The sequence below is a fragment of the Pelodiscus sinensis genome, chromosome 2 (assembly GCF_052426305.1).
Source record: "Pelodiscus sinensis isolate ZL-2025 chromosome 2, ASM5242630v1, whole genome shotgun sequence".
NCBI classification, from domain to species: domain Eukaryota; kingdom Metazoa; phylum Chordata; order Testudines; family Trionychidae; genus Pelodiscus; species Pelodiscus sinensis.
Genome location: NC_143053.1, coordinates 204,509,931 through 204,536,659, shown reverse-complemented (window position 1 = coordinate 204,536,659; position 26,729 = coordinate 204,509,931). Strand labels below are relative to the sequence as shown.

Below are 26,729 nucleotides of genomic sequence, written 5' to 3'. Positions count from 1 at the left end.
CTAAATGTTATTTTGGCCCTTTACTTTTTGCCCCCTAAATATTGTCAGTGGAATATTGTAGGCCTCTGCTGTTTTCTTTCAGCGAATTCGAGGTCGAAAAGCCAGTCTGGAGGAAATACAGCTGGTTCACTCTGAACATCATTCACTGCTGTATGGCACCAGCCCCCTGAACAGACAGAAGCTGGACCCCAGGAAACTCCTAGGTCTGTACAGGCCCCTATTCTACTGAGAACAGCACATTCCAGCACTATCATTAGTCATAGCTGGTGTCAGTTTAAAATACTTGGCAAGCAGTGTGACAAAAATTCACTTTTTCCAAATGCATTGCTAAGTGAAACGAGAATGCTACAATAGAAGCCAATATAGATTAGTAAAATATACTGGTTGGAAAACAGCAATAGAAGTTTCCCCACATTTGCTTTTAAATCATTTTAATGTTAACCCTTTATGTAATTTCCAGCAGTAGTCAGTAACTATGGAAATTTGGAATGTAATAGATCTATTTCTTTATGTCATTGATCTAAAAATAAGAGTTAAAAATACACTTGCTTGTCAAAATTGTTCTTCCGCTGTTCTCATTCATTTTATTTATTTTAATCTCTATTTCAGCCATGTTGACTATAGATACCATTCATAAGTTTTTGCTGATAATTGAACTTTGTGTTATTTTGCAGTATACAGAGTATATAGTATCTTTGTAATAAAATATCATCATATTTAAAATATTAAATGGTTTAATGGATATGCAAAATAAAAGCAAGCCATCAGCACTGTTGTGTCTCAAGAATCCTTAAGATCAATAGCCAGGACTAATGATATACTTTAATATGAGCATCAGTAGGGTTAGGGCCTAATCTCAGATAAATAGTGGAAAAGGCAATGTATCTTGACAAGCCTTCAACAGTGAACGTTGCCCTATACACATTAGAGTTCTTAGATACTTTTATTTCACCCAGCATAAGACATGAAGCTTTGTATTTATAACATGCCCCTTCCTCCAGAAGCCTTTTTTTTCTTCAGAGATTCATTAGTAATTATTTCCACAACTGAACCAAAATAGAACAGTTATTTTGCTATGGAAACTGTGGATGCTATTAATTTCTTCAGGAATATTGAAGAAGCGCTAGAATAGAAAAACACGATCACAGTTCTTTATATGAGCATTTCTATTTTTATTAGGCAAGGTCAATGGGATGTCGAAAATCAAAAGCTCTGATAATATGATAGAGCTGGTCAGACACTGGAATTTGTGACACAGAAAATTATGAGATTTGGGGAGAAATGGGCCCAAATTGGAATGAAATCCAAAGTTTTGAAATTTCTCACAAAACAAAAATTCAAAAAAACCTAAGTTTTAAGGCATGGCAGATTTAAAATACACTTGGACCTCTGTAATCCAGCAACCTTGGGAAATAAGATGTGGATTATGGAATTTTCCAGATCATGGGGTGTTCATGTATACTTTTTGGTTTGAAGATGAAAATAAAAACATTTTATAAAGTACAGGATTTTTATTTCACATGTGACAGTAATACATACTGGGTCTGTGAAGGAAGGTAGAGTACTGAGCAAGGTAGGAGAGAAGGGTCTTGGAGGGATAAAGAGAAGATGCAGGAGCATGCTGAGATGTGGCAAGCTGGGAGGGAGAATACGTGAGGTGGATGAGGGTGGGGTGCTTACTCCTAGAGGCACATGTGGCTCCATCTCCCCTACCACTCCCAGACACCACTTCACCGCTATGGGATCAGCAGGGAAAAAGCTGCTAGAGAAACATTTCGCTGCATTGCCATTCCCCCAGGTGCGGGGGGAAGGGAAAGCAGCAGTGGGCAGAGTTGCTTCCTCCTCCCTCGACCAGGGTATAAATCACGGGTGATCCCAGATTAGGAACACCCAGATTACAGAGGTTCAAGTGTATTTCATTTAGACTTTATCATGTTGATTAATTTTGATTTGACTTTTATATTGTACTAACTATAATATGTTATAGTCACACAATATTAAAAAAATATAAATAGGCTTTGCAGAATTTGATTTTTATTTTTTATAATTTTGATGACTAATATCAGTGTTTATTCTAAGCTTCTTTATTTTTATTGACTTATGTTTTCACCGTTTTGGGAAATTTTGGTGAGAGTCACACAAGGGGGGCAGACAATAATTATTTAATCACGGTACATATTCAGAATAAAATAACTATAGCTTTATCACCAGTAAAACACAAATCATCAACATCACGTCAAAATATACAAAGTAAATATCCTTAATTCAACTATAATAAGTTCTCAAGCATTTTTTTGTTTTTTTACCTAGCTGTAAATATTATTGATAAAAACATTTTTTCATCAGTTTGTGGGCATACAGTTAAATCATAATTAACATTCACTGCTAAAAATGTAATCCTTCCAAAACTTAATATATTGTAATATAGTTAATATATAAAAGTCAAAACAAAATAAATTGAGATTATAAAATCTAAGTGAGGTATTTCCCATTGAAAATTTCATTGCGGTTGATATATTCCTGCAAAGCATTTCAGTCAACAAAGCTGCATTTTTTGACAGAAAACTCTTCTGTCGATATTTTTTGGTCAGTTCTACAATCTTGCTTCATATGTTCATTCAAAGGAAAAGTAAAGGTTGACAAAATCAAACACTCTTTTGTTCCCCACACAACATGCACGCAGATATGCATAACATTGTAGACATTTTTCAGGGGAACACTGCTGATAGTAGGCCTGGTAGATTTATATTGCACAAAACTGTTTTATATGCAGAAATATTCAAACTTTTCTTTGTAGATTAAAAAGAAAAAATAAACCTTTTAGGGCACTAGTGTTAAAAGTGACTTACAGGAAATGGGGTAAATGTAGCACAGGCAATTTAGTACTTTCTAATTAAGTGCATATTTTAAAATTACATATTAACGTCCATATTTGGGAAAGCATATTTCAAAAAGGTATATAGTTATGTCCTATTACATCAATTGGATTTAAGCAAGTGGTTATAATTAAGCAAGAATATGGTTGGATTTATACACAGAGTGCGTTTACACAGCAGCGTTATTTCGGAATAACGGCCGTTATTCTGAAATACCAGTGCGAACGTCTACACAGCCATTATGTTATTTCAAAATAATGCTTATTCCGACTTCTGTAAACCTCATTCCACAAGGAATAATGCCTATTCTAAAACAGCTATTTCGAAATAGCAGTAGTATGGATGCTCCACTGCTGCTATTTCGAAATAACTTCTCAGGGCCATTTAAAGTAATTACTCCCTACTGCTTCCCAGCTCTCTAAATCGAGGTAGTGCATCCACATAAAGCGATCCTGCCTCAGATTAATTTCGAAGCTTCCCTGTATTGTAGATGCACTATTTCGAAATAAGCTACAGGCAGTCCCCGGGTTACATGGATCCGACTTATATCGGATCCCTACTTACAAACGGAGTGAGGCAACCCCGCACTAGCTGCTTCCCCCCAGCAGACCAGGGAGATGCAGAGCGGCTTTTCTCAGCAGACACCTCAGCTTGAGAATAAAGGACTGAGGGAAGTGATGTGTGGGAGAATAAAACTGAGCTCTGGAGAAATGTTTGGCTAAAGTTTCCCCTACAATATGTACCAGTTCCGACTTCCATACAAATTCAACTTAAGAACAAACCTACAGTCCCTATCTTGTACGTAACCCAGGGAACTGCCTGTATTTCAGAGTATTTCTTCCGGAATAGCTTATTCTGAAATAAGTGTGCAGTGTAGCCGTACCCATAGTTACATTTTTTTTTTCTGAATCAGGACTTAGGAGTTCATTTAATATAAGTTACCATTTTACAAATTATGTAACTTTTTACACTTATATAAAAAGTTATGCTTTTGATTACCTGTATTTCACTGCAGTGTGTTAAACAACATGACATATTGCATTACATGTTGATGTGATGCAAATTAATACAGGAGATGGTGTGGCATATTACATTATGGTTTAATATGACAGTTTACACCATTTCAAACCTCTTTTAATGAGCACAAATGCAGAACAATCAGTCAGTTCCATTTAGATCCTACAAGTCCAGTGTGATTTTTTTCTCTCCCACCATCATTATGAAAATGTTTCAAAAAAGTAAGTTTCCAATTACCACAGATTTGTAAATGTGAAAAAATATTCTGTCAGATCATATGTTTCATTTAAAGTGGAACAAAAAGATACATTTAGACAGCACATGTAACTATGTTACAATTTTAATGCATTCCTATAAGATCACTTAGCAGTACCATCTTCAATCTTGGGGGTCAATTTTGGAAAACAGCTAAGGTCCCCAGATTTCCCTTGTGTTCTGCAAGCTTTCATACAGTATTACTGAATTGTCCATCTTTCTGCAAAGTAATATTTTGCTGTTGTATCTTCTTTTGCTCACCAAAGCCTGAATCCTGTATTTTGAATTACTCATACAGACTGCAGCACCTATGTGGACTGCTGTGTTGAATCACCCTCTTTTCCAGTGTCCTTTGAGTGAGAGTATACCAGAGAACCCTTTCCTTTGTGGTGTTCTGTATCAACAAAGGGAGTCTTAGTGATTCTCCTATTTTAATATTCCTTTAATTTGTGTGCTGTATTGTACCCGTGACTAATAGACCACAGCACTATAACACCCTATATCTCAGATCTTCTCCTGCTGGTCATTTTCTTCGAGTGTTTGACTCCCAGTCTTACAAGACCGCTCCTGATGCAAGGCTGAAGAATTTACTGTGACATTTTTACTTTCCTTCCACCTTATCTGACATATTCAAATCCTTTTTTATCTTTGATACATTTTGTAAAAAGTGAGGCACTAGGTATTTGCCAAGTACTTTTGAATCATTTCCAAATATCATTAGGACCTCTTGAATCATCAATGGGCAACCTAGGCTACTGAGTGGGCCACGTAAGTGGCCCTCTTTTATCTAAGAGGGCCGCAAGATTGTCACCACCAAGACAGCTTCCTGGGATAAGAGTAGTTTTGCTAACTTCCCTTGTATAGTTAGAATTTGCGTGTTGCACTGATTAACCGTAGCAGTGCTTTGATTAGATGCAGAGGGAGCACATAGCTCTCACTGTCATATTATATGCAATCAGCATGCACCCTCAGTTCACATGCCCTTACTTTACATGTATGTCACTTTAGTAAAACTGGTAGGAAAAAACCATGCAGATGGAAACCAGCAGAAACTTGCAACGCTGCAGGTGGGTAACTGTAAACAAAACATCTCATGGGCCATACATAGAATCCTAATGAGATGCATGCGGTCCCTTGGAAATAGCCATCTTGAATTATCTCATTTTGGTCATTGTTTACTGCAGGCTTTGGGATTTGATAGGTTTTTTGTTTTATTTTATTTTTTTGTCCAGAAAGCTGGAGGTTCTTTCATTGCTATGTGGATCATTAGGTGACCATCCTACTCCCTTTTAGCAAAATCTTCTCATAGTGTTCTTTCAAAGAGATCTTGATGTTTTTCCTGTTCTGTTATCACTTTGCTATCTGCTTCTCTGTTGATTGTGCAATAGGGAGTGTGTGTTTCTGGTAAATTTCTTGATGTGTTGAAAAGTCTTTGTACATATTTTCCCCTGTGTCGATACTTCAGTGTTGAACACTATCTGTTGATGGATTTATACATCTTGCTTCACCATCTGCTCTCTTTTTGTGACATTTCCGATATGCATCTAGCATTAAGATATCTGGGAATTCATCTTTTCTCTCTCATGTTCTATGTTAGCCACTAGATTTATTTTAAAAAATTCTAGTTCTACAGTGTTTTCAAAATGTCCTATTTTATCCCACACTAAACTTATTTTGTCACCCTGCTAATACTTTGAGAGCCCCTCAAATCTGTTATTTTTAATTTTGTACTTTTATTGCCCTTTCTCAGACTTTTCCATCATTTTCTCAGCAAAATGTGAAAAAGTGCCATCCCCATCAGCCATTGAATATGCATTGCAAATGACCTGGTGACCTCCTTTCATATCCTCTTTCTGGCATTCCCCAGAGCCTCTATTTACCCTGGTAATCATCCCTCTAGGGTACACTGTGAGAGAAGATTCTGTACAGCTACTACACATGCAGTCCCTTGCATAAACACATAGGAACTCTTAAATTGGCGCAGAGGGCTTTGTTCAGTCTCTCTGTACCTGTATGATATTCACCCTATGTTAACTGATCAATATGCTCTGTCTCTTATCAGACTAATACTCTTTCTTCCAACTGTCCAGTCTGGTCTCTCAGTGCTGAAAGACTATAGCTTGTAATCTTCATTACGCACTTCATTTATACTGGTTAAAATGAGTAACTCTAGTTTTTGCCTTTTCCTCAGCAATAAGTTGCTAGTTCCTAGGCAGTTTGAGTTGATCCACCATCTAGTATTTCCTGTGTTGAAGTTACAAAACTAGTTCAGTGGTACAGTGGGAGAAATCAGTGTTTTCTTCCACAGCTCTCCTGGAAAGATTTGCCTAAGTATCAACAATATAGTGAGTCATTATATCATGGTATAGTGTGTAAATTAAGGGAAGTAATAAATTAGACTGTAGTTTCTATGTTTGTTTCATTTTGTATAGTAATGCTATCAATTCATATAGTTTTGCTGAAATATACAGTTATCTGTGTTAATTATAAGCTATTAATAAACTTATATAATTATACTTTAAATGAGCTCATACTATAATTATTTGAAACATTAAGGGTACCAGCATTCCCATAGATTTTAGTGAGCTTTTGTGCCTAACTTCCATTCCTTTGGAAATCTCAACCTAAGAAGATTAACAGCTTTATTAGTGTTTCAAAATTTAACCCCAAAATCCAAAATCTGATTTTGTTATTTTCAGTACTAATCACAGAGCTATTTTAAACTTTTAATATGTTTGTTAACTTCAGTAAATAAAGTAGACAACTTTCAAACTCTGCAGATCTCTTCTGCAGGAAGAGCTGAAAAAGTGTTCAGAGAAACTAAAACGCTTATCACTTTCACGAGCAGAAGGTGGTTCAGTAAAAGATATTACCTCACCTACCTTCCCTCTCTAATAAATTGGGACCAACATGGCTTCAGCAACACTGCAAACAGTATTTTAGTTGACTTGTTATTGAGATTAATAGATTAGGATTGAATTCATGAAGATTATTTTTCCAGTTTTATGCTTATTGTTGTTTTTTCTCTTTAATATATAGGCAGCGTATCTCAAAAAATCTTTTCCTTGTTGCCTTGTGGGGGACTTGGGGTAAGTAGAGGCTGTTCCAGTGTAATCTGTACAGCATAAATAGATTTTTAAGTAGTTCATCACCTTCACACTCATGTTCAGCAGATCCTACACTTGAGGAACTAATATACAATGACAGAAAAGAAAATGAAGCTTTTGTCTTATTGCCATACTGAATTTTTCTAGATACAGTGCATTACAATATATTAATAATCTTAGAGTGCAGTGTTATGGGGCAATGTTTTTGTCCTGATAGGAGGTAAGTTACCTGTCTGTCCCTGTACATTTTTTCCCTTTGCACATTGGTTTTTGAGAAAATTAATGTGATAATTAGAGTGGCTGTAATGTAGAGAAATGTTCTTGGGAATAGTGAAAGCCTGATAAAGAATATTGAATAGTTAAAGCAGCATTGTGTTCCACAGAAAGGAAAAAAAAAGTACGCACAAATAGGCACTTTTCATAATGTGAATTGTTTTCCAGATGTCAAGGCATAATTTTTTAAATAAAATCATAAATTTAATGTATGACCAATCTTTTAAATATCAAATTACAGAAAGTATTTATTCTGCTATATTTTGAGCCAGTGAGTCCAGATTTCTCAAAGATGCTGTTGAAATATTAGAAAAGAATTCCATATTTTTTAGAAAAACATCCCCCACAGAAGAAAAGCTCTATCAACATTTGTTAATATTCTCCTGTTACTTATTTAGGTTGTAACAGAAATAATTTTCCATCTACAATTTTCTTCACTGGTGCTTTCTTTAGCTGCCTTATGTTCCGTGATCTAAATCAAATTGCAAACAATCATTGTCAGTAGAATCAAGGTCAATTCTTAGATTATTGGCCACTGATATGATGGCTGAGCATTGCACATTTGTTCTAGATCCCTTTCACTGTTTTTGTCTTCAAGAGTAAAATCAGCCTCTAGAGTGCAATTGGAGCTTGAGGCCAACTTTCATTGAAATCCTACAAATTTGCTTTTTTCTCTGCTGAAGCTCGCCAACACATTTTGTATGCTATTGTCCCCCACATAAGATGATTTCCACACCACTGAAATCTTTGCTATGGGGTTTTCGTAGGAGATAGAATCATGAAGCATGAATCTGACAAAAAGCATATCCAGGCTACAGGGCTTCAACAAAAAATCAGTTTATAATTGTTATTATTTCATAATTTTGTATTGATTTCACTAATGAGAATTAAGAGAGAGAGCCTCAGAAGATATAAATCACTGTGGCTATATTAGCTGAGGTTTGGATCCAATAGTTTAAGCCAAGCAACTAATGGCAATGGCATGCTATGTACATTTTAGGTTATACACACAGACATACACAGACACACATGAGTGTGCACGTGTGTGTATGTGTATAAACATAAAATACACATTTTTATATATTCTGTTTGAGAAAGGATTGAGATGTCTGTGTTTATAAATAAAAAATAATTACTGGAGAAGTACCTGGTACCCAGGATTGCTCAAGGGCAGGGAAGTAGCAATGGTTGCCTTGTGCTCACATTGTGTTAGAGGATAAAATTTTGGAAAATATTACTTCTGAGAAATAGGTTATCAAGATACTGAGCAGTGTGTACAATGAGAACAGTGAGTGAAGAGAGAGTATGAGAGGCTGTGCATCACTTCTAGAAATTAGAGGAGTGTGTGCTCTTGTGCACTAGGTTTACTGCTAACACAGGTCAGGAAATACTCAGCCAACCTTTGTTCTCTCAGACATTTAAAGGAACCTGCACTTTGTCAAACTTGTAGTATTAAACCCCCTGCTAGTTAGTTTGCCTCATTTTATTTTCATGCTCGCTTAGGGACTCTTCCTAGAGAAGGAGATGGGGGGAGGTTATGAACTTTCCCAAAGTAAATGGTCAGTTTAGGAGACCATCTTTTTTGCTGAATTTAGTTGACTCTTATTTAAAATGAGTTCTTTTTATCATAAGGATTGAAGTGGTGAAGGGTCATTGTTAATTGATAGCTTTTGGGATAAGGGGATAGTATTGTCTAATGCAGAGCTACTCTGCTTTGGAAGTCCCGGGGGCCACAGTGATACAGCACATGCCAAGGGCCACAACTTAAGTATGGTTGCATATATATACAAATATATGTGCAAATAGCTTCTTTCACACTGATGGGCACGAATACAAAGTTTAAGGCAAGATTACACAACACACGGGCCCCATTTAAGTCAGTTCTGCTGATATTAATAAAATGCAATATTTACCCGATTTCCACCCATATGACAGCACTTTTAATGAGCAATGACAGTTCAGGAATTTAAATACTAAAATGCATATCAACAGAAAACCATTATATTGACTCCTTTTTTGTTTTGGCTCCCACTCGTGGGCTGTGTATTGAGCCCCACGTAAACCCAAAGCACACCGCGGGCCTCAAACCAACGGGATGTGGGACGCATGCGGCCATGTGTTGAATAGCTCTGGTCTAATGCAATAAACTCAGGATACTGCTTGTCTGAATGTTTTATGTGTTGGAATGGATGAGTTTGAACATGGCTTTCTCATTTGCTGGTCAACAGATCTTTGTTTACTTGTGTTTACTTGTGTGAAAATGAAATTTAAGTCTTAAGAAAGAATATATAAAAGACTCCCATTCTTTAAGAACATATTGTGTGTCTGTGTGGAGTTTTCTGTTCTGTGTTTGGAGAGTTGATAAATAATCAGAAATGGCCTGCAAATGGAAATATCTAGTGCCAGATTGTCAGCTGGTGTCAATTGGCATAGCTCCATTGAAATCCATTGACACCGCTGAAAATCTAGTTCCTAAACTCAGAGAAAGTTTGTTCTTTCAATGTATATTATAAACAGTGGTGTCATCTAAAGAAGTTATATTTTTTTCTTTCATTCTGTTGTTAATATTGGAATATGCACAGGGTGCTTAGCAGTTTTTATTTGATTTTTCTTTCTATGATAATACGGCTAACCTCTTTTTAAGTATAGTTCTTTGCATAAGGGAGAATGCACATTTTTTAAAAATCTCCCCTTGTAGTATTTATGGAATTTAAGCCTCAGACCTTCAAAGAATTGTGTACATGCTTAGAATCAAGCAGATGCATCATTTTTTTAGGATTGAGTCCTTAGGGCATGTCTACACCGCACACTTATTTTGGAATAAGCTATTTCGGAAAAAACCCTCTGAAATAGCTTATTTTGAAATAGAGCGTCTGCAGAGCAAATGCCTATTGAAATAGTGCTGAGCTATTTCAAAATAGAGCGACCACACTCATTGGACACTGAATTGCATTTAACACCTCTCTCCCCCGACCCCTGGAAGCACTTCAGGCAGGGCATCAGGACAACTCTCACTTCCCGTAGCTGTGGCTTGAGCGTAAAGGGGCCCCCCTGAACAGCCATGTCTCAAGCTCTTCTCCTTTGCCTACCTCCTTGAGGGATAGCAAAGCCCTTTCTCTGCCTGCTGTGGTTGCCCTTGCAGTCACCACAGTACTCCTGCCATGGAGCTGGACCTGCCTCCAAGCAGTCAACGGTTCTTATATCAAATGCTGCACCTTGTGCTGCAGTTTCTGTGGGCTGCCCTCATGGCCCTGGATGAAGAGCCCTGCATGGTCCCCAGCTCATTGTGGGGTGCCTCCTCAATTCTCTCCAGGTGCTGCTCATGCAGCATTACCCCTCCCGCCCTTCCCTGCACGTCGTGCACTGCTGCTTCTGGCGACTGGACACCAGTTCCAACCGTTGGTAACAGATCTTTGTGGAGTGGGATGACCAGCTCCAGAATTTCCGCATGTGGAAGGACACCTTCATGGAACTGTGTGAGTGGCTCACCCCTGCGCTCAGGTGACAGGACACCCACATGAGACCCATGGTCCCCCTCCAGAAGCATGTCACCATTGCTATGTGGAAGCTTGCCATGCCGGACTGCTGCCAATCCATCGGGAATCAGTGGGGAGATTGACCGTCGGAGCCATGGTCATGCAGGTATAGCACTCTCGTGCTGTTGTCCCAGCAGAAAGGTGAACTGCTGGAATGAGGTTCCCTAGGGAAGGCGGAGGGTGGTCATGGTGGTGGTGCAAGCCCCTGCCCCGGGAGGTTTTCAGTCCCACCTTCACAAAGCCCTGCTGGGCAAGTTGCGATTGCTCCTGGTTTGTGGAGTGCGGCGGGAGGTTGGGCTCGGGAACTCCCAAGGGCCCTGAAAACCCTGTGATTCTCTGTGTGTCTCCTTCTATAGGTGGTGAGGGTCAGCAACACCGTCCTGCTGCGCAGGATCATCAACCTGAGCAATGTGGACCTCATCGTCACCGGCTTTGCCAACATGGACTTCCCCAAATGCAGGGGGGCTATTGATGGCTTCTTTATCTCCTTCTGGGCCCCTGATCACCGAGCATTCAAATATATCAACCATAAAGGGTACTTTTCAATGGTTCTGCTGGCCCTCGTCAATGACCGCAGCCAGTTCATGGACATCTACGTCGGATGGTTGGGGAAGGTGCACAACGCCCGCTTCTTCCGAAACTTCAGCGTCTTCCAGTAGCTGCATGCTGGCACTTTTTTCCCCAACCGCACCATCAGGGTCAGGGACGTGGACATGGCGATGTGCATTGTAGGGGACGCAGCCTAACCTCTGCTCCCCTGGCTGATGAAGCCCTATACAGGACACCTTGACCTCACCAAGCAACTCTTCACTGCCAGGCTAAGCAGAGCCTGCATTGTGGTGGAGAGCATCTTTGGGTGTCTGAAAGGTAGGTTCTGAGGCCTCTTTACCTGGCTTGCCCTTGGCGAGCAGAACATCCCCTACGTGGTGGTTGTGTGCTGTGTCCTCCTCAACCTTTGTGAACATAAGAGGGAGACATTCCTGCCAGGGTAGGGGGGCAGAGGCTGAGCAGCTCAGTAGGGCTTAGGTGAGCCAAAGAGAATAAAATACCCTGCACACTGATTCTTCAGGCTCTTTACACACTGAAGCAGTGTCTTTTTTGTCTAGTTTTACCACTGTAGTGTCCCACTTCCTGCTGGCTGATGGAACCTTTCCCCACGACAGTGAAAGACTCTGGCAGAGGGAAAAGGTTGTAGCTGGGGCAGACTGCAGGGAAAACCTCCCCACTTCCAGAAATTTTCCCACTGCTTTCCCCCTGCCAGAACTTTACCCAGCTGCCTTCCCTGGCTAGAGAATTTCATTGTGGCATGTATACACACCACAGGGGCAAGTGTGGATGCAGCTTAACTTTCACTGTGGCATGTAACTACACATGCAGTGCCTATGCTACATGCCGCCATAAATGTAGTAGGGATGTTAAATTTTGATTAATTATCTAATCGAATAGTTGATGGGATTTCCATTGACTGTTAGGTTAGTCGATAAGGACTAGCGTGCGTTCCACCTTTGAAATGTAAAAGAGTATCAGGGGCTCTTGTGCATTTCCAAGATTGAAACACTGTGTGGAGCCCAGGGCCAGCAGGGAGTTCCCCGCTGACCCCACTCCACACCATTGCTTCCATGCCCCCTCCCATGGAGCTGGGGGGAACTGGCCATCTTTGTGATAGAGGCAGCAAAGGGGGAAGCGACTAGTAGACTAGTGTGTTGACTAGTCACTTACATCCCTAAAATATAGACATAGCCTATACCAGACTCATCCAGGACATGCACTAGAGTGCTCCTACCACAGTGAGAAGTCCATGTGGAGATACTAAACAGTGTATAGTAAGAGTGGGAGTACATCAAGGCTCAGTACTAAGCCTCTTTTTGTTCACAATGAACTTACAGAAAACTGCATGTAAGTGGGAGTAAAATACTACCTTTTGTAAGCCTCTTATATTTATTTTGTCCTCACTTTCCCGCAGTGAAAGTATCATACAAAGTATAGGTCAATGGAGAACTGGACTTTGCATGTGGTAAATATTTTTGAGGAAAAATATTTTAAAGTTATTTGTAGAGTTTTATTAAAAACTGTATTAGAAATAAATCTACCCCTTTGCCTATAAAAGCAGGCTGCCTTGTACTATGAGCTTAACTGCACAGGTCTCACAGGGAGAAAGAAATGATGACTAATTCTAACCTCTTAAAATTTGAAATAGGTTATTTCACAGTAGTGTTTAAATTTTTAAGCTTTTATATCTTGGGATCTTCCAGAACTAGCAGTTTGAAACTGTTGAAAGGCTGGGAATCTCCCCTTTCCAATGGTGCTCCTAATTTTCTCTCTTCAGAGATGCAAGTTATAAACTTAACACTGTTCCAAAGTGGAGTATTATCAATTCCATACCTCATGCTATTGTAATTTTTGGGAGAAATTCCATATGTTGGAGAAGGAAAGAGACTGTTTTAAGGCTAGTGGTTTTAATAATACATGATGACTCCTTGAAGTTGCTGAGAGGTTTCGAATGTTAGGCGTGTCCCAGGATAAAAAACTGCAGGTGAGATGGCCAAAAGAGGATACTAAATGCAAATTACCTTGTGGCTCTGAGGTTTATCAAGGGGTTCCACATTTTTCTGTGGGGAATATCTCCATCTGAGATGTGTCTGATCATTACATTGTGCCACCTGATGCGACTGATTTATTATAGCACCTCCCTAAGAATTGTTATGGAATTGATAATTACGGGATGCAGAAAAAAGATTTTAATATGGGAAAGTTTAATCTTTTTTTCTAGTATCTCACTAAAATATAGTGATTGTTTTCTTGCCCATCTGACTTGCTGCTGTGTGAAAAAATCTTGAAATCATTTCTCAGCCATATTTTTTGCACAGTTGATAGGCAAAAAAACCCACAAAAGTAAGGAAGAGCAGGCTTTTATGATAATGTCATCATCGGCTCCCAGCTTCAAAAGCTTCTGCGGCTTTTGAGTTGTCATTTATAACTTGGAACTGAATCGACCCATCATTCCCTTAATACATTTAGAGAAATTGATAACAGACCACTTCTTTTATGGCTTAGAGGAGGCAACTCCAATCACATCACCATTGGCAGTCAATATTATTTTCTGACATGGCTGTAAAAGTATAAAGGGCCTTATGGCATTTGTTTAGATGAGGAATGGGCTCTCAAGCTGTGCTAGGGTTTATGGGTCCAGATTAGTGAGTAGCAAAGGGAATATGATGTTTGCAAACAGGATATGATTTTATTTAAGTTTGGGTTTCATACTTTGATCCCTGGGGACTGCCCTGCAGACAGAAGAGAATTCCACTTTTATCATGAAATAGGGCAGTCATCCAATACCAGGATGGGGGGAAAAACCAACAACAATCACCCTGTGATATGGAAGAGGAGGAACTGTGGAAGAGTCAAAACAATATTCTGCATGAAATCAGCTTGCATAGCATCAGTGTTGAGAGGACTAACTGAACGGCAGTCCATGTACTAAATATTGAGTAGTTTGATCAACCGCCTCTGTAGCACAGAATGGGTTTGTGGATATTAGGGATGCTAGCATGTATCCATCTTAAGGCTGTTAAATTGCGGTTATCTGGCTAATCTTGTAGTTGATATAATTTGTATCAACTATTTGATTAGTCAGTGAGGATCCACTCTGCAGAGCCACAGTGGGGGCAGGGTCCAGGTTCGTGCCGGTTCCGGGAGCCACCTGCACTGTAGCCATGCATTTTAAACATAGTAAGATCTGCTGGGCTCTTATATTTAAAATGCAGAGGTACAGCATCCAGGACCAGCACAAGCTGGGACTGCTCGGTCCCAGCTCACACTGAGTCCAGCATCCTCTGTTTGTGGCAGACAGCCCTGTCCACTGTGGACAGCCCTGTCCACTGTGAACAGAGGCTGCTCCGGCACCAACCCCTGTTCGTGGCAGACAGGGCTGGCTGGGTCACCGTGAACAGGAGCTGCTTGTCCCAGCTCCCCTCTGGGATCCCTGCTGGGAAGGTCTACTTTGCAGAAGCCTCTGCTATCCCCTCACCCACTGTCTCTGATAGAGGCAGCAAGGGTGGGGGGCGCGAGTAGTTGATACTCCAGTTGACTGCCCAACAAGCTTATGCTTAAGCTTAATCTGGACTCATTGGTTAATACTATCAGTTACATGCATTCTCCTCTCCCTTGCTGCCTTTGTATCAGAAAGGAGAAGGTGGGAACCAGTGCATGTTTATTAACATCCCTAGAGGATATTCTCTATGGGTGTGTCTAAACTACATGGCTCCGTCAACGGAGGCATGTAGATTAGGCAGGATGGCAAAGGGAAATGAAGCGGCGATTTAAATAATTGCCGCTTCATTTAAATCAAAATGGCCACCGCGCTGTGCCGATCAGCTGATTGTCGGCACAGCGCGACGGTCTAGATGGGGATCTGCTGACCCCAGAACCCTTTGTTGGCAGATCCTTTATGCCTCGTGAAGCTGATTGGGATCAGCAGGCAGAGGCTCCAGGACTGATCAGTTGATCATAATCATTCAGTTGATGATATCCTGTCTTGATAATATTTAATTCTGCCCATGAATGCTGGAGACTGATAAAATGGCAGAAAAATCTAGGTGACCTTTTGAGGTCCCTTCCAGTCCTGTATTTCTATGAAAACCTTGTCTCTTTCACAAACAGAGGTTAGCGCAATAAAAGGTTTTACTTCGCCCACCTTGACTCTCAACCAACACACCTACAACAACACTACAAACATTTTCCAATATCTTCTTACAAATTGCTGTTTCTGTGACTATTGCAGCCAGTAAAATGATTTACTAGAATATTTTCCAGAAACAAACACAAATGGAGAGTGAACAAATTCAGGTGGTTGGTTTTTTTTAAATTAACTGAAAATATTTTGCGGTACTTAACCAGCTTATATCCTAAAGGTTGCATAATATTTATTATTCCCTTATAAATCACACTGGAAGTGCAAGTACATTCCTGAATAGCTGCTATTCTGAATACTCATTTATCAGGGAAACTAGTTAGTGAAGCAGTTATCAAAGCAAAATCTTGGTAAACTGCTGCAGTTTTGTAAGTAATGATAATATTATAAGAAGCTTAGTATACCAGTGTTGGAATATATTTCTTTCTAAAGTACCCTACTCATGAAATTTATGAGGAAAACACCAGGCCAGGCACACACATTTTCTCTCCTTTGTTCACTATTGAGAGACATGGGTGACAGGCCATTTATTTGGGACCATTTCTAGGTTATGATGTGCACACCTTAGCTTCTTTAGTCATGGTGAGATGAAACAGAAGCAGAGCAGCAAGACAGAAGATCTTTTGATTCCTAGTGAAATCATGGATGTGATGAATGATCACTGTGACCAGTGATTCCATATGGATAGGAGATGTGAGTAGCTAACATGGCAGCTGGAGTATAGCATTGGGCATAGATATAAGCATGGTGTTGCAGGCTCATGCATTAACACTCTTTGGCACTAGCCCATTCCAGTGATGCCAGGCTTGTTGCTGGCTGTTACATCAAAGTAACACACACAAGTTTTAGAGGGTAATGCTTCAGGAACATATTCCGTTACTACTTACTTGCTAGTAACAAAAAACAGTGAAGGAAACATGTTTGTTCTGGCACAAGTGGTAGAATATAAGCCTGAAAACTTTTATACCTGCTAAGTCATGTACATTCATTAAGCTATATTCAAATTCCTGTGGATCAGACGACCACATGAGAAATCTGTGATTCTGAGTGTATTTCTCATAGTTTTGTGTTGGTCCATTCCATGAAGGCCAATAACGTAACTAATTAATATAACTCTGGTTTTCCATCTTTATTTTGAATGTGTCTGACCACACCATTCAAGCACTGCAGTGGGTTTTCCAAAGTTTATGTTCAGTTATGGATTTCCTCTGAAATGTTTTTTGGAACAATTTCCATCTAAGAATATTTTAGCGCGACTACTGGTTAAATGGATGAGAGAGAAATCCCTTTAAATTACTCCAAAGAGCTATTATTTTTGAATCGCAACTTTGCTTTTGTCCAAGATATTTTGCATTTAATATACAGAAAGGTCATCAATGAAAGGTTTTCATTTGCCATCAGCTCCATTTGCCTATGAGAATGATGGGCAACCATGAGTCGTGAGTGGTCTGCATGAGTGGCTCTCCTTCAGCTCAGTGGACAACTGTAGCCTATGACACACTGAATTTCCACCTGTGGCCCTGTGCCCCTCTTCCCCATGCACCTTTCATGCACTGGGTCACCAGAGCCTGCACTAGCCTGCACCTCCCCCGCCCTCCCAGCACTTTTGGAGTATGTTAGTCATCTGATTCGCACTCTGTCCCCACCCCTACTCCTCCCTTCTAGAGCTTGAACAGCCACAAACAGCTGATTCACAGCATTCCAGCTCTAGTCAGGAGCGGGAGGAGCAGGGACAGAGAGCAAATCAAGCAATTCATGGTACTCCAAAAGTGCTGGGAGAGATGGGGAGGAGCAAGGGAGTGGGGGGCTCCACTGTACGAAAGGGATGTGGGATAGGCAGGGGCAGATGACCGTTTTGCGGGGCCCCGGGCAGCATAACTCCGCGGGCCCCCCCCCTTTGCCACGGCACATGCGCTGTGACGCCATGGCGCATGCGCGGGGCTTTTTTAAGCGCGGGGCCCAGGGCGGCCGCCCCATTTGCCCTGCCCTATATCCGCCCCTGGGGGTAGGCAGTTAGGGGGTCTGCAGGCCACAAGTGGAGCCCTACTGCGCCGCAGCTGCAGGTGGCCCACCACTGGCATATGAGATACCACATTTTCCACTATGTTTAGAATAGGAAATATATGCACATAATAATTGAGTATGTCTATACAGCAAAGTTATTTCAAAATAACAGCCCTTATTTTGAAATAACTTTCCTAGCAGCTACACAGCCAAACCACTATTTCGAAATCAATTCGAAATAGCGGAGTGCTTATTTCAAATTTGGTAGACCTCATTCCACAAGGAATAATGCCAAATTCGAAATAGCTATTTCGAAATAAGTGCTGTGTAGACACTTATTTCGAAATAGGGGGCCTGCAACCTTCCCAGGAGGCCCTGGTAGCCACTCCAGCCTCAACCAAGAACACTTCTCTCCCTCCTCCTCTCCGCAGAGCCCTTAAAGGGGTAGACTCTGGCCACAGTGCCTATGCCAACTCCAAGCCTGCCAGCCCAGAGCCAGCAGTCATTGCCCCTGACCCAGTGGCCCCAAAACATGAGCCAGCAAGCCACTGGCAGCCAGCCCTCCACTGTTCCCCAGGAGCAGTCTGCCAGCTCCGAGGAGCCTGCCTTCCTGGTCCAGTGTGGAGATCATGTCACCAGAATTTCATTCCCTCACCCGAATTTTGTTAAATACAGAGAGTTTGTGTTCATGAAAATACGTGTATTTTATTTGACATCAGGAAGGGGGGATAGGGAGGGGTAAGTGGAAGGATGTGAAGGAGGAATGAGGCACAGTTCCTCAGTGGGGCAGACCAGGGAGGCTCTTACTGCTCCTCAGGGTAGAAGCTCTCCCGCAGGGCCTCCTGGATACTGACAGCCCTTCGATGGACCTCCTGGATAGTAGCATGCAGAAAGTGCAGCCAGGCTCACAGCAACGTGTCCAAGAGAAACACCAGAGTGCCCAGGGGCAGCTCTGGCTCCATGTTGCAGAGTGCTGTGGTGTCCCGAGTGAGGGCAATTAGAGCATGCAGAGGCAAAAATGCTTTGCCGTCCCTCATCAAGGTAGACAAGCAAGCAGGAATACCTGAGAACTGGCTGTCTGGGGTGTGAGAGGGGGTCCCTTTAAGCACAGACCTCAGATAGCCTCAGGCAGCAGCCCCACACAGTAAGTCCTGACCTGGTGCCCTGCCGGAACTGGTTCTGGCCAGCCTTAAATGCGATTCAGAGTCCACTCAGTGTGGAAGTGCTATTTCGAAATAGCAAAATGCTATTTCAAAATGCATTTTGTGTGTAGACACGTTATTTTGAAATAAGCTATTTTGAAATAACTATTTCGAAATAAGATATTTTGAAATAACACTGTAGTGCAGGCATTCCCTCTGATAGTACTGTTTGGTGACACTTCGCAAATTTTGACTTTTGAATGGCAGCTATTGTACAGTGAATCACACATAGGATGAGATATTTAGTGTATCATTACTTCTACTAATATTTGGCAATTGGAAATCACAAGATCTTACTGTGGGAGTTGAATACATTTTAATTTAAAGTATGTGTGTTTGTAAGAGAGAGAGAGAGATGCATTAGGAGTCACAGGGCATGGGCAAATATTCTAGTTCTTTGCATTTGAAATCTAAAATTTGCCTTCATTGCAGTTTTAGCTCAAGGTGTAACTCAAGTGTTACCTCTTAACCCAACTCCTCTGCACACACAAATGGCTGGAATTGGTGGCACTTGAAACTCAAGCTAGGGACACAGCTGCTCTGAACTGCTTGAGTGTTGGTTTTGTAGTGTGACTGCTCTAGGCTAATTTAAAAGGGGTTAATTCAAGTGTAGATAATTCAAGCACTCTCATTTTTGAAGAATAATGTTCAGTTACAGTGGTGCCCCTCCAACTCAGACTAGTGAGAGGAATCAGAAGAACCTACAGATCTTGTAAGTATGAAAACTAAAGAATGACTCTGGTCATTGCTTTTCTCTTGTGTTATTTACCAGTTATTGCTACATGTGAATTTGAGATTGAGCTTTGTTTCACAGAACAAGATAAACTTTAGAACACCTGCCTCTCTCTGATAACTGGATGGAATACACTTGTATTGTTATATTATGTACAAAAAATCTGGATTCCAGATGCCCATAGAATAAAATTGATGCCAGGATGTTTAAAGGACCCTCTTAAGGAGGGAGAGAATTTGGAACAGAGTGAGTGGTGGGGGCTGGGGTACGTGATGGGGAGGAGAGAGAGATGATAGAAAAGTTGAAAGAAAAATGTTAACTGTTTTTAGATTTTTTCATCACTTTTCCCATCCCTCAGATAGGGTCCAGGCATCCAAATAGGAGTATATATTTACTATATTATGGCATATTGTATTTCAGTTTTTGTTATTTAAAAATCCATTAACTTAAAGAGTTTCTCCCTGTCTTTCTCAGATGTATCTTCCCTAACCTCTGTACCCTCCTTCCACACAGTGCATCTGGTAGTAATTTATAGTAGTAACAGCAATTTTCAGCAACTAACCAATCTAACCTAACACAGAATATCCCAGTCTTGCTGTTGTGATAAGCACCCTATAAACTGGACCATTGTGTTGCTGTGAGGTTTGTTTGATTGCTTGCTTTTGGGTTTTTGTTGTTAAGCCTCAAAGTTTCAGATATAAATTGATAATGATAAATACATGTTATCAAGTTCCCCTTTTCATTTAGATCATTCTTTCTTCCTTTTTTAATACTACTGCATCCACTTCAAAAATACTTTCTATCATTTTATCATTTACTTTCTATCATTTGCAGCTTTACAAAGTATTACTGTTGCTACACATGCCAATGGTTGATTGATGTGCTTTAAAGAGCCTGCAACATGTAGTGTACATTCAGAAAACTCTGAAGGAAGTAAATTCATAACGGCCTTAACAAATGTAATTGTTCAGATTGGGGTTGCGTTTTCTGGCTCATAGTGTTGTGTCAGATGATTTTATTCTTTGATAGGATGCATAAATGATAAGAACGTTGATGCCAGAACACTGACTATAGTTGTATTTTAACACTGAATTTTTAGAACTTCAAATCCTTTTAAAACCTCTTTTAGTTTTATGTATATTTTGTTCTGTCAAGATACTGAATGCTGTAGGCTAATTTTCAAAACATCCAACGCAATTGTTCCTTACAGGAAAAAAAAACCACCACAATTTAATAGGTAGTAAAGTAAAAGGATCCTGTGCTAGAAACCAATTGAAGTTAGTCTAAAATGCTAAATTATACAAAGCTTTATTTAAATTATTCTGTAGGAATATCTAACAAGGATAACATTTTATATTAAATTATATAGCATGGTCCAAAAAACCTATGGAAAAGGCATCACTTTCTATTAAATTCTCTGGGACTTTTCCATAAAGCAGTGATTCAGAAACTATAACATCTTTAGCAAAAGTGTTATGCACTAAATATATAGCTAGTCCTTAATGTAGACCTGAGATAGATAGGAAATAATGATAGAATACACAAAGGGTCAAATATTGCTCCCTGTATTCATATAAGTTGTCCTATCGTATTCATCTTGTATAGGTAAGGCAAACAAAAATTGGTCTTGTATATCTGGCCGGACTTTAACATTGGTTGTCTTCTTGTTTTTAGAGAACATCCAGTACAATATTTAAACATCATTTGTGTAGTTTTAAATATTTCAGATGATTGTATTTGAGAATTTTCTTATGAGTAGTTTCCTAAATAATCATTTCTTTGTGAAGACAAAATATTTGTAAATATTTTCCTTCACTTTAGTCAGAATTGGTTTTCCTCAAATACCTCTTTCAGATTATGAACTACATAATGGAACAGGAAAAATAAACAAGAAGTGCATAAAAGAAAAAGAAATTTCCCACTTCTTACATTCTGGCTGCTTTTTCTACTACAACTTTCTCTTTTCTCTCCAATTTCTTACAGTAGCAACACACATAAATTTACATTCTGACACTGGGTTGTGCTGGGTCTTGCCCATTTATGACACATCTGAATTTGGTCCATGGTGAATAATCAAGAAGTTACCACCATCTGCTTTCTTTTACGTCCTAGTGTATTGCAGTTAAAAAGTGAAGTCTAGCCTATATCTATACTACTGCAGAAAGTTGACCTATAGTATGCAGTGTGAATAATATAGCTTGTGTGTGTGTGTGTGTGTGTGTGTGTGTGTGTGTGTGTGTGTGTGTGTGTGAGAGAGAGAGAGAGAGAGAGAGAGAGAGAGAGAAACTCAAATACAATCAAGAAATTCTCCAGATGACTTATCTAACTTTTCTCATTGGGCGTAAAGTACAGGGGTCGACTACAGAGCAATCAGCAGTGGATTTGGCAGATCTTTATGAGTTGATCTGCCAGTTGATTGATCTCAGAGCCTTGATTCTCACTGTAGTATAGATATAGCCATTATAAGACTAACAGACATTACTTTAACATGTTTGCCTCTTTACAGGGGTCGACTACAGAGCAATCAGCAGTGGATTTGGCAGATCTTCATGAGACCCACTAAATCAACTGCCAGTGGATTGATCTCAGAGCCTTGACCCTCACTGTAGTATAGATATAGCCATTATAAGGCTAACAGACATTACTTTAACATGTTTGCCTCTTTACTTTGTAGTAGTTCAAAATCATACAGCTGAATAAACTATTGAGTAAACTGCATCTAAGAAAATGTCTCGAACCCAAGAAAATGGGGGTATGTCTACACTACCCTCCTAGTTCGAACTAGCGGGGTAATGTATGCATACCGCACTTGCTAATGAAGCCCGGGATTTGAATTTCCCGGGCTTCATTAGCATAAGCGGGGAGCCGCCATTTTTAAATCCCCGCTGCTTCGAACCCCGTGTAGCGCGGCTACACGGGGCTCGAACTAGGTAGTTCGGACTAGGGTGCCTATTCCGAACTACCGGTACTCCTCGTTTCACGAGGAGTAACGGTAGTTCGGAATAGGACCCTAGTCCGAACTACCTAGTTCGAGCCCCGTGTAGCCGCGCTACACGGGGTTCGAAGCAGCGGGGATTTAAAAATGGCGGCTCCCCGCTTATGCTAATGAAGCCCGGGAAATTCAAATCCCGGGCTTCATTAGCAAGTGCGGTATGCATACATTACCCCGCTAGTTCGAACTAGCGGGGTAGTGTAGACATACCCTGAGTTATTTAAAACTATGTAAGACAATACACTAGTAAAAATACAGAAATAATTTTGCACTGGCTGAGGGATGAATTAGAGCCCTTCCCTAGATCCATTCCATTCCTTACATTAGGAGTTAAATTTTATGGGCCAAGATCTTCTTTAGTTATTTCTCAAGGAAGAGTTTGTCATGGGATGGGTAACCCATCCCCCCTGGGAGGCCAGGCGCCTTACCTCGGAATCTAATCTTGACTATTGCCTCTGTGGGCTGGGTGTTATGGCTCAGTGGCCTAGACTATCACACCCCAGTCTGCGGGGCAATAAAGCCCAGTAGCTAAGTCTATAGAGCCCCTGTCTGCAGGGCCCACTGGCTGAGTCTATCTCACCCCGATCGGTGGAGAAGTGAGGCCCAGTAGCCGAGTTTACACTGCGTTAGATTGACTCCCCCCTCTGGGGGTCAAGAGAGGTGGGAGATGGGGGGCTCGGGCCCTCCCTTTCCACTGGGCCCCAGCCCAGGGCCCTGTCAGTGGTTGGTGGTTCCCTCCACTAGCTCGGGGGAGAATCCACTCGAAACATGCTGAATCTGCTGGAAGGCCTCATGCTCCCCACCCTGTGCTGCTTCTTACCCCAGTCCACTGGCCGGGGTAGCTGATGCTGCTATGTCTGCGATGGTGTCTGCTGCTGATGCAGCGGTGGTGACTGTTACGGCGGCAGCTGTGACGGCAGCTGATGCGGTGGTGGCTGCTGTGGCTGGGCCAGAGTGTGCAGCTGCTCCTATGTTCTGGCAGGAGCTCCTTCCCCTCCTGTGGTCAACCCCAACTGAGCCACTTCTCTGGTCTTTATACTGCGTCTGCAGTTGGAGCATGCCCTGCAGTGCTGTGGGGGAGGGGCCTTCTCAGCCCAGCAAGCCTGGTTAACCCCTCTCAGGCCAGTGCTGGGTTGGTATAGCCCATCACAGAGTTCAGTAGAGATTTGCAGGAGTATGAACTCCAGAATTTAATTTTAAGGTGTAACATGTAATGCTTTTTTTCCCATGTTGATCATTCCTTTTACATGTATGAATTAGTTTTCTTGTACCCTTTTTGCAGCACGTACAGTTCTGTAGCTTGAAGTGTTCGCTTGCTGCTTTGGGAGATCAAAATTCATGATATTTGCCATCCCAAACTCACGTCTGAACGTGTTGAATTTTCCATATGCTCTCTGTTGGTCATATTTTTAAAAACCTTGAGACATGCTGTTTTGTTTTTTAATTGCCCACTGTTATCTCAAGTCCCTTTAAAATTAGGTTCAAATTGTTCAAGAACTCATAGGGAAACATCCAGTGATATATATTCAGCCCTTGTTGTTCCAATTCATTTTCCTCTCCCATGGTAGAACACAGAAAATAGTTAACACAATCAATAGTCTGGACAACAGGAACAGTCTTCTGCTGCTAGCCTAAACCCCTTCACATGTTCATTTTGAAGGGCGGATGCATTCACTAACTGTGGTTACAGTTTTTGACTCAACAAGCAACTCTGGAAATGAATCATAGCCCCTCCAAGGCGGCAGACTCCCTGATTGTTTGTACCTTGGCACATTGAACTGCAGCTGAATCATTTTCCTCAACCATTGCTTTGGGTTTTAGCCTTCATTTGCTAGCCATGCACATGGTAGGAAAGTGGTTCCTTTTAACCCTTCTATTAGTACAGTACTGTGTTTTTCATACTGTAATGTGTTTTGGTTAAAGTAGTTTAACAAATATCTTCTATTTTTTCCTTTTTTGATTTAAAATAAATTTGGATGGCAGCTGCTTCATGTGAACCATTAGCGTCAAAGGCCACAGGAGTATAGTCTAATGAATAAAGTGTTTGGGCTTTTAGTGTTTGTTGGCTTTATTCCATGAGTTACCCATTGACTTACTGTGTAGCCCTGGAAAAGCTACTTAATTCCTTAAAACTTAATTTTACCCATCTGTAAGAGAAGCATAATAAATCATTATTTGGGGTTTGTATACACTGCAGAGAAGATCAAACCTGGTGCAGCCAATCTTCTGTGATTGAAATGAGCAGGTATAGTGAAGACATGCTAGTTCAAATTGACAGAGCATTCCCATCGACACTGGTAGTCTTGCTCCTCATGAGAAATAAGGGAAGTCGATGGGAGCATGTACTCCCATTGATTTCTTGCTGTGTGGACAGCGCCAAAACACAATTTAAGATACTTTGCCTTAAACTATGTAATTAACATAGCTGGAGTTGCGTATCTTAATTCAAACTTACCCCCAGTGAAGACCTAGCCTTACTTAATTCATGTTAAGACTTGATTCATGTTGCTACAGCTCTTTGACATACTTTGATGAAAATACAATATATCATTATTATTCTAAGCCTTATTAGGATATGCCAGTTTTTACTTTCAAAGGCTGTAATTTTCCTCACAGATTGATGAGACTGTGGACTAACCCAGTTGAAGTCAGTGTGTTCACCAATGTAAACTGGTGAAAGAGAAAGGGGGATCAGGCCCAATACACTGGAAAATTAGATAATTGTGATAGTTTGAAATTTAATTGTAATTTAACATCAGTGATGAAGACATTTGACAGGTGTATACAAGAACAAACTTCTTTCTATTTTCATTGACTAACCAGAGAATTCCTGAGGAATTCCAGAGTCAAGTAACAGTTGCATCTACTTTCAATTACCTGATTTGTCTTTTAGAAATTAAGAACAGAAGCTGCTCATTCAAATTAAAAGCATGTCTCAGTGCACTTGGAAATGATAAAAATAGAATCTGCCATCTAGAATCTGTATTTCTAAAGCTTTTTTTTCTTTTCATAATCGTCTTATGTGATATTTTTCCCATTTAAAGGTACTTTCTAAAGAAGACTGCATATTTGCCAGATTCAAGTATTTTATAATTGTGTGCCTGGTTGGTATGAAATCCTACAATGTAAATCCAGCCCTTCAGCATTTTTGATGCATTAGTAGTGATTCTCCTTTACATTCATTACTTTTGCAAGTGCACTTAATAGATTATTGAAACAGAATATTTCATAAGTATAAATTTTAAAGCATATTTACTGAAGTTCTATGCTATCTCATCTCTGCTGTATTTCCTAGTTTTTTTAATACCTGTCAGGTTCCCATTTAATACTTATGGTAGAAAATGATTTGTAGAGTCAATAATCCTGTTTATCTTTAATTAAATGCTAGTAGCAAAAATAATACTGGAACAAATTCATCCCTGATGTAACTGCATCATATTCAGTGGAATTGCACCAGAGATTAATTTATCACATTGTATCTCTTCATTTTGCTCCTGTCTAAGGCATGAATCAAATAAGATATATAGTTTGCATTCAGAAATCTAGCAAACTATTTTATTATATTTCTATTTTCCACTAGTCAGATCCTACCAAAGTACCATATAGAAAATAGGATTGGGATTGTAAAACTGTGGAATTATCCTGAGGATTCTTCTCTTTATCTGATTTATTATTTTAGTTTTTTAAATTTTTAAATGGCTTCATTGAGTGTTCTCAGTAAATCTAAATTTTTCCTTCCATTTATTTAAGGAATATGAACTGTAGCTGTCATCTTGCATAGAATATGGGCTACTGATTTCTTAATAGCACAAGTTTTGCTTTCCTAATGCCACTAGTCACAAATTTATTTTAAATTCTTTGTCCCAACACTTCCAAAACTAATTTTCATGTATAAATAAGGGACCTCAACTTATACTGTATCTAATACTGGGGTCTGGGGTCTAACGGGCCTGTAACTAGGCCATATCCGGCCTATGTAATGCTGTTTGTAATGAGAAATCTAAACAGGGAATGGCAGTGAGGCATGACAGGAATGTGTTTCCA

General features: G+C 40.3%; 2 protein-coding genes across 2 annotated transcripts in view; both read left to right on the top strand.

Annotated features, from left to right (window-relative positions):
• The window catches only part of LOC149525420 (histone deacetylase 9), a 408,190-nt gene extending 400,899 nt beyond the window's left edge, over window positions 1-7,291 (top strand). The window contains exons 17-18 of the mRNA XM_075922253.2: window positions 83-203; window positions 7,188-7,291. Of these exons, the coding sequence (XP_075778368.2) occupies window positions 83-203; window positions 7,188-7,276 (210 nt within the window). The 3' untranslated portion in view covers window positions 7,277-7,291. The remainder of the gene's footprint in view (window positions 1-82; window positions 204-7,187) is intronic.
• LOC102446906 (histone deacetylase 5) overlaps window positions 7,185-26,729 on the top strand; it is a 186,707-nt gene continuing 167,162 nt past the window's right edge. The window contains exon 1 of the mRNA XM_089776668.1: window positions 7,185-7,237. The gene's annotated coding sequence lies outside the window, so the exon portion shown is untranslated. The remainder of the gene's footprint in view (window positions 7,238-26,729) is intronic.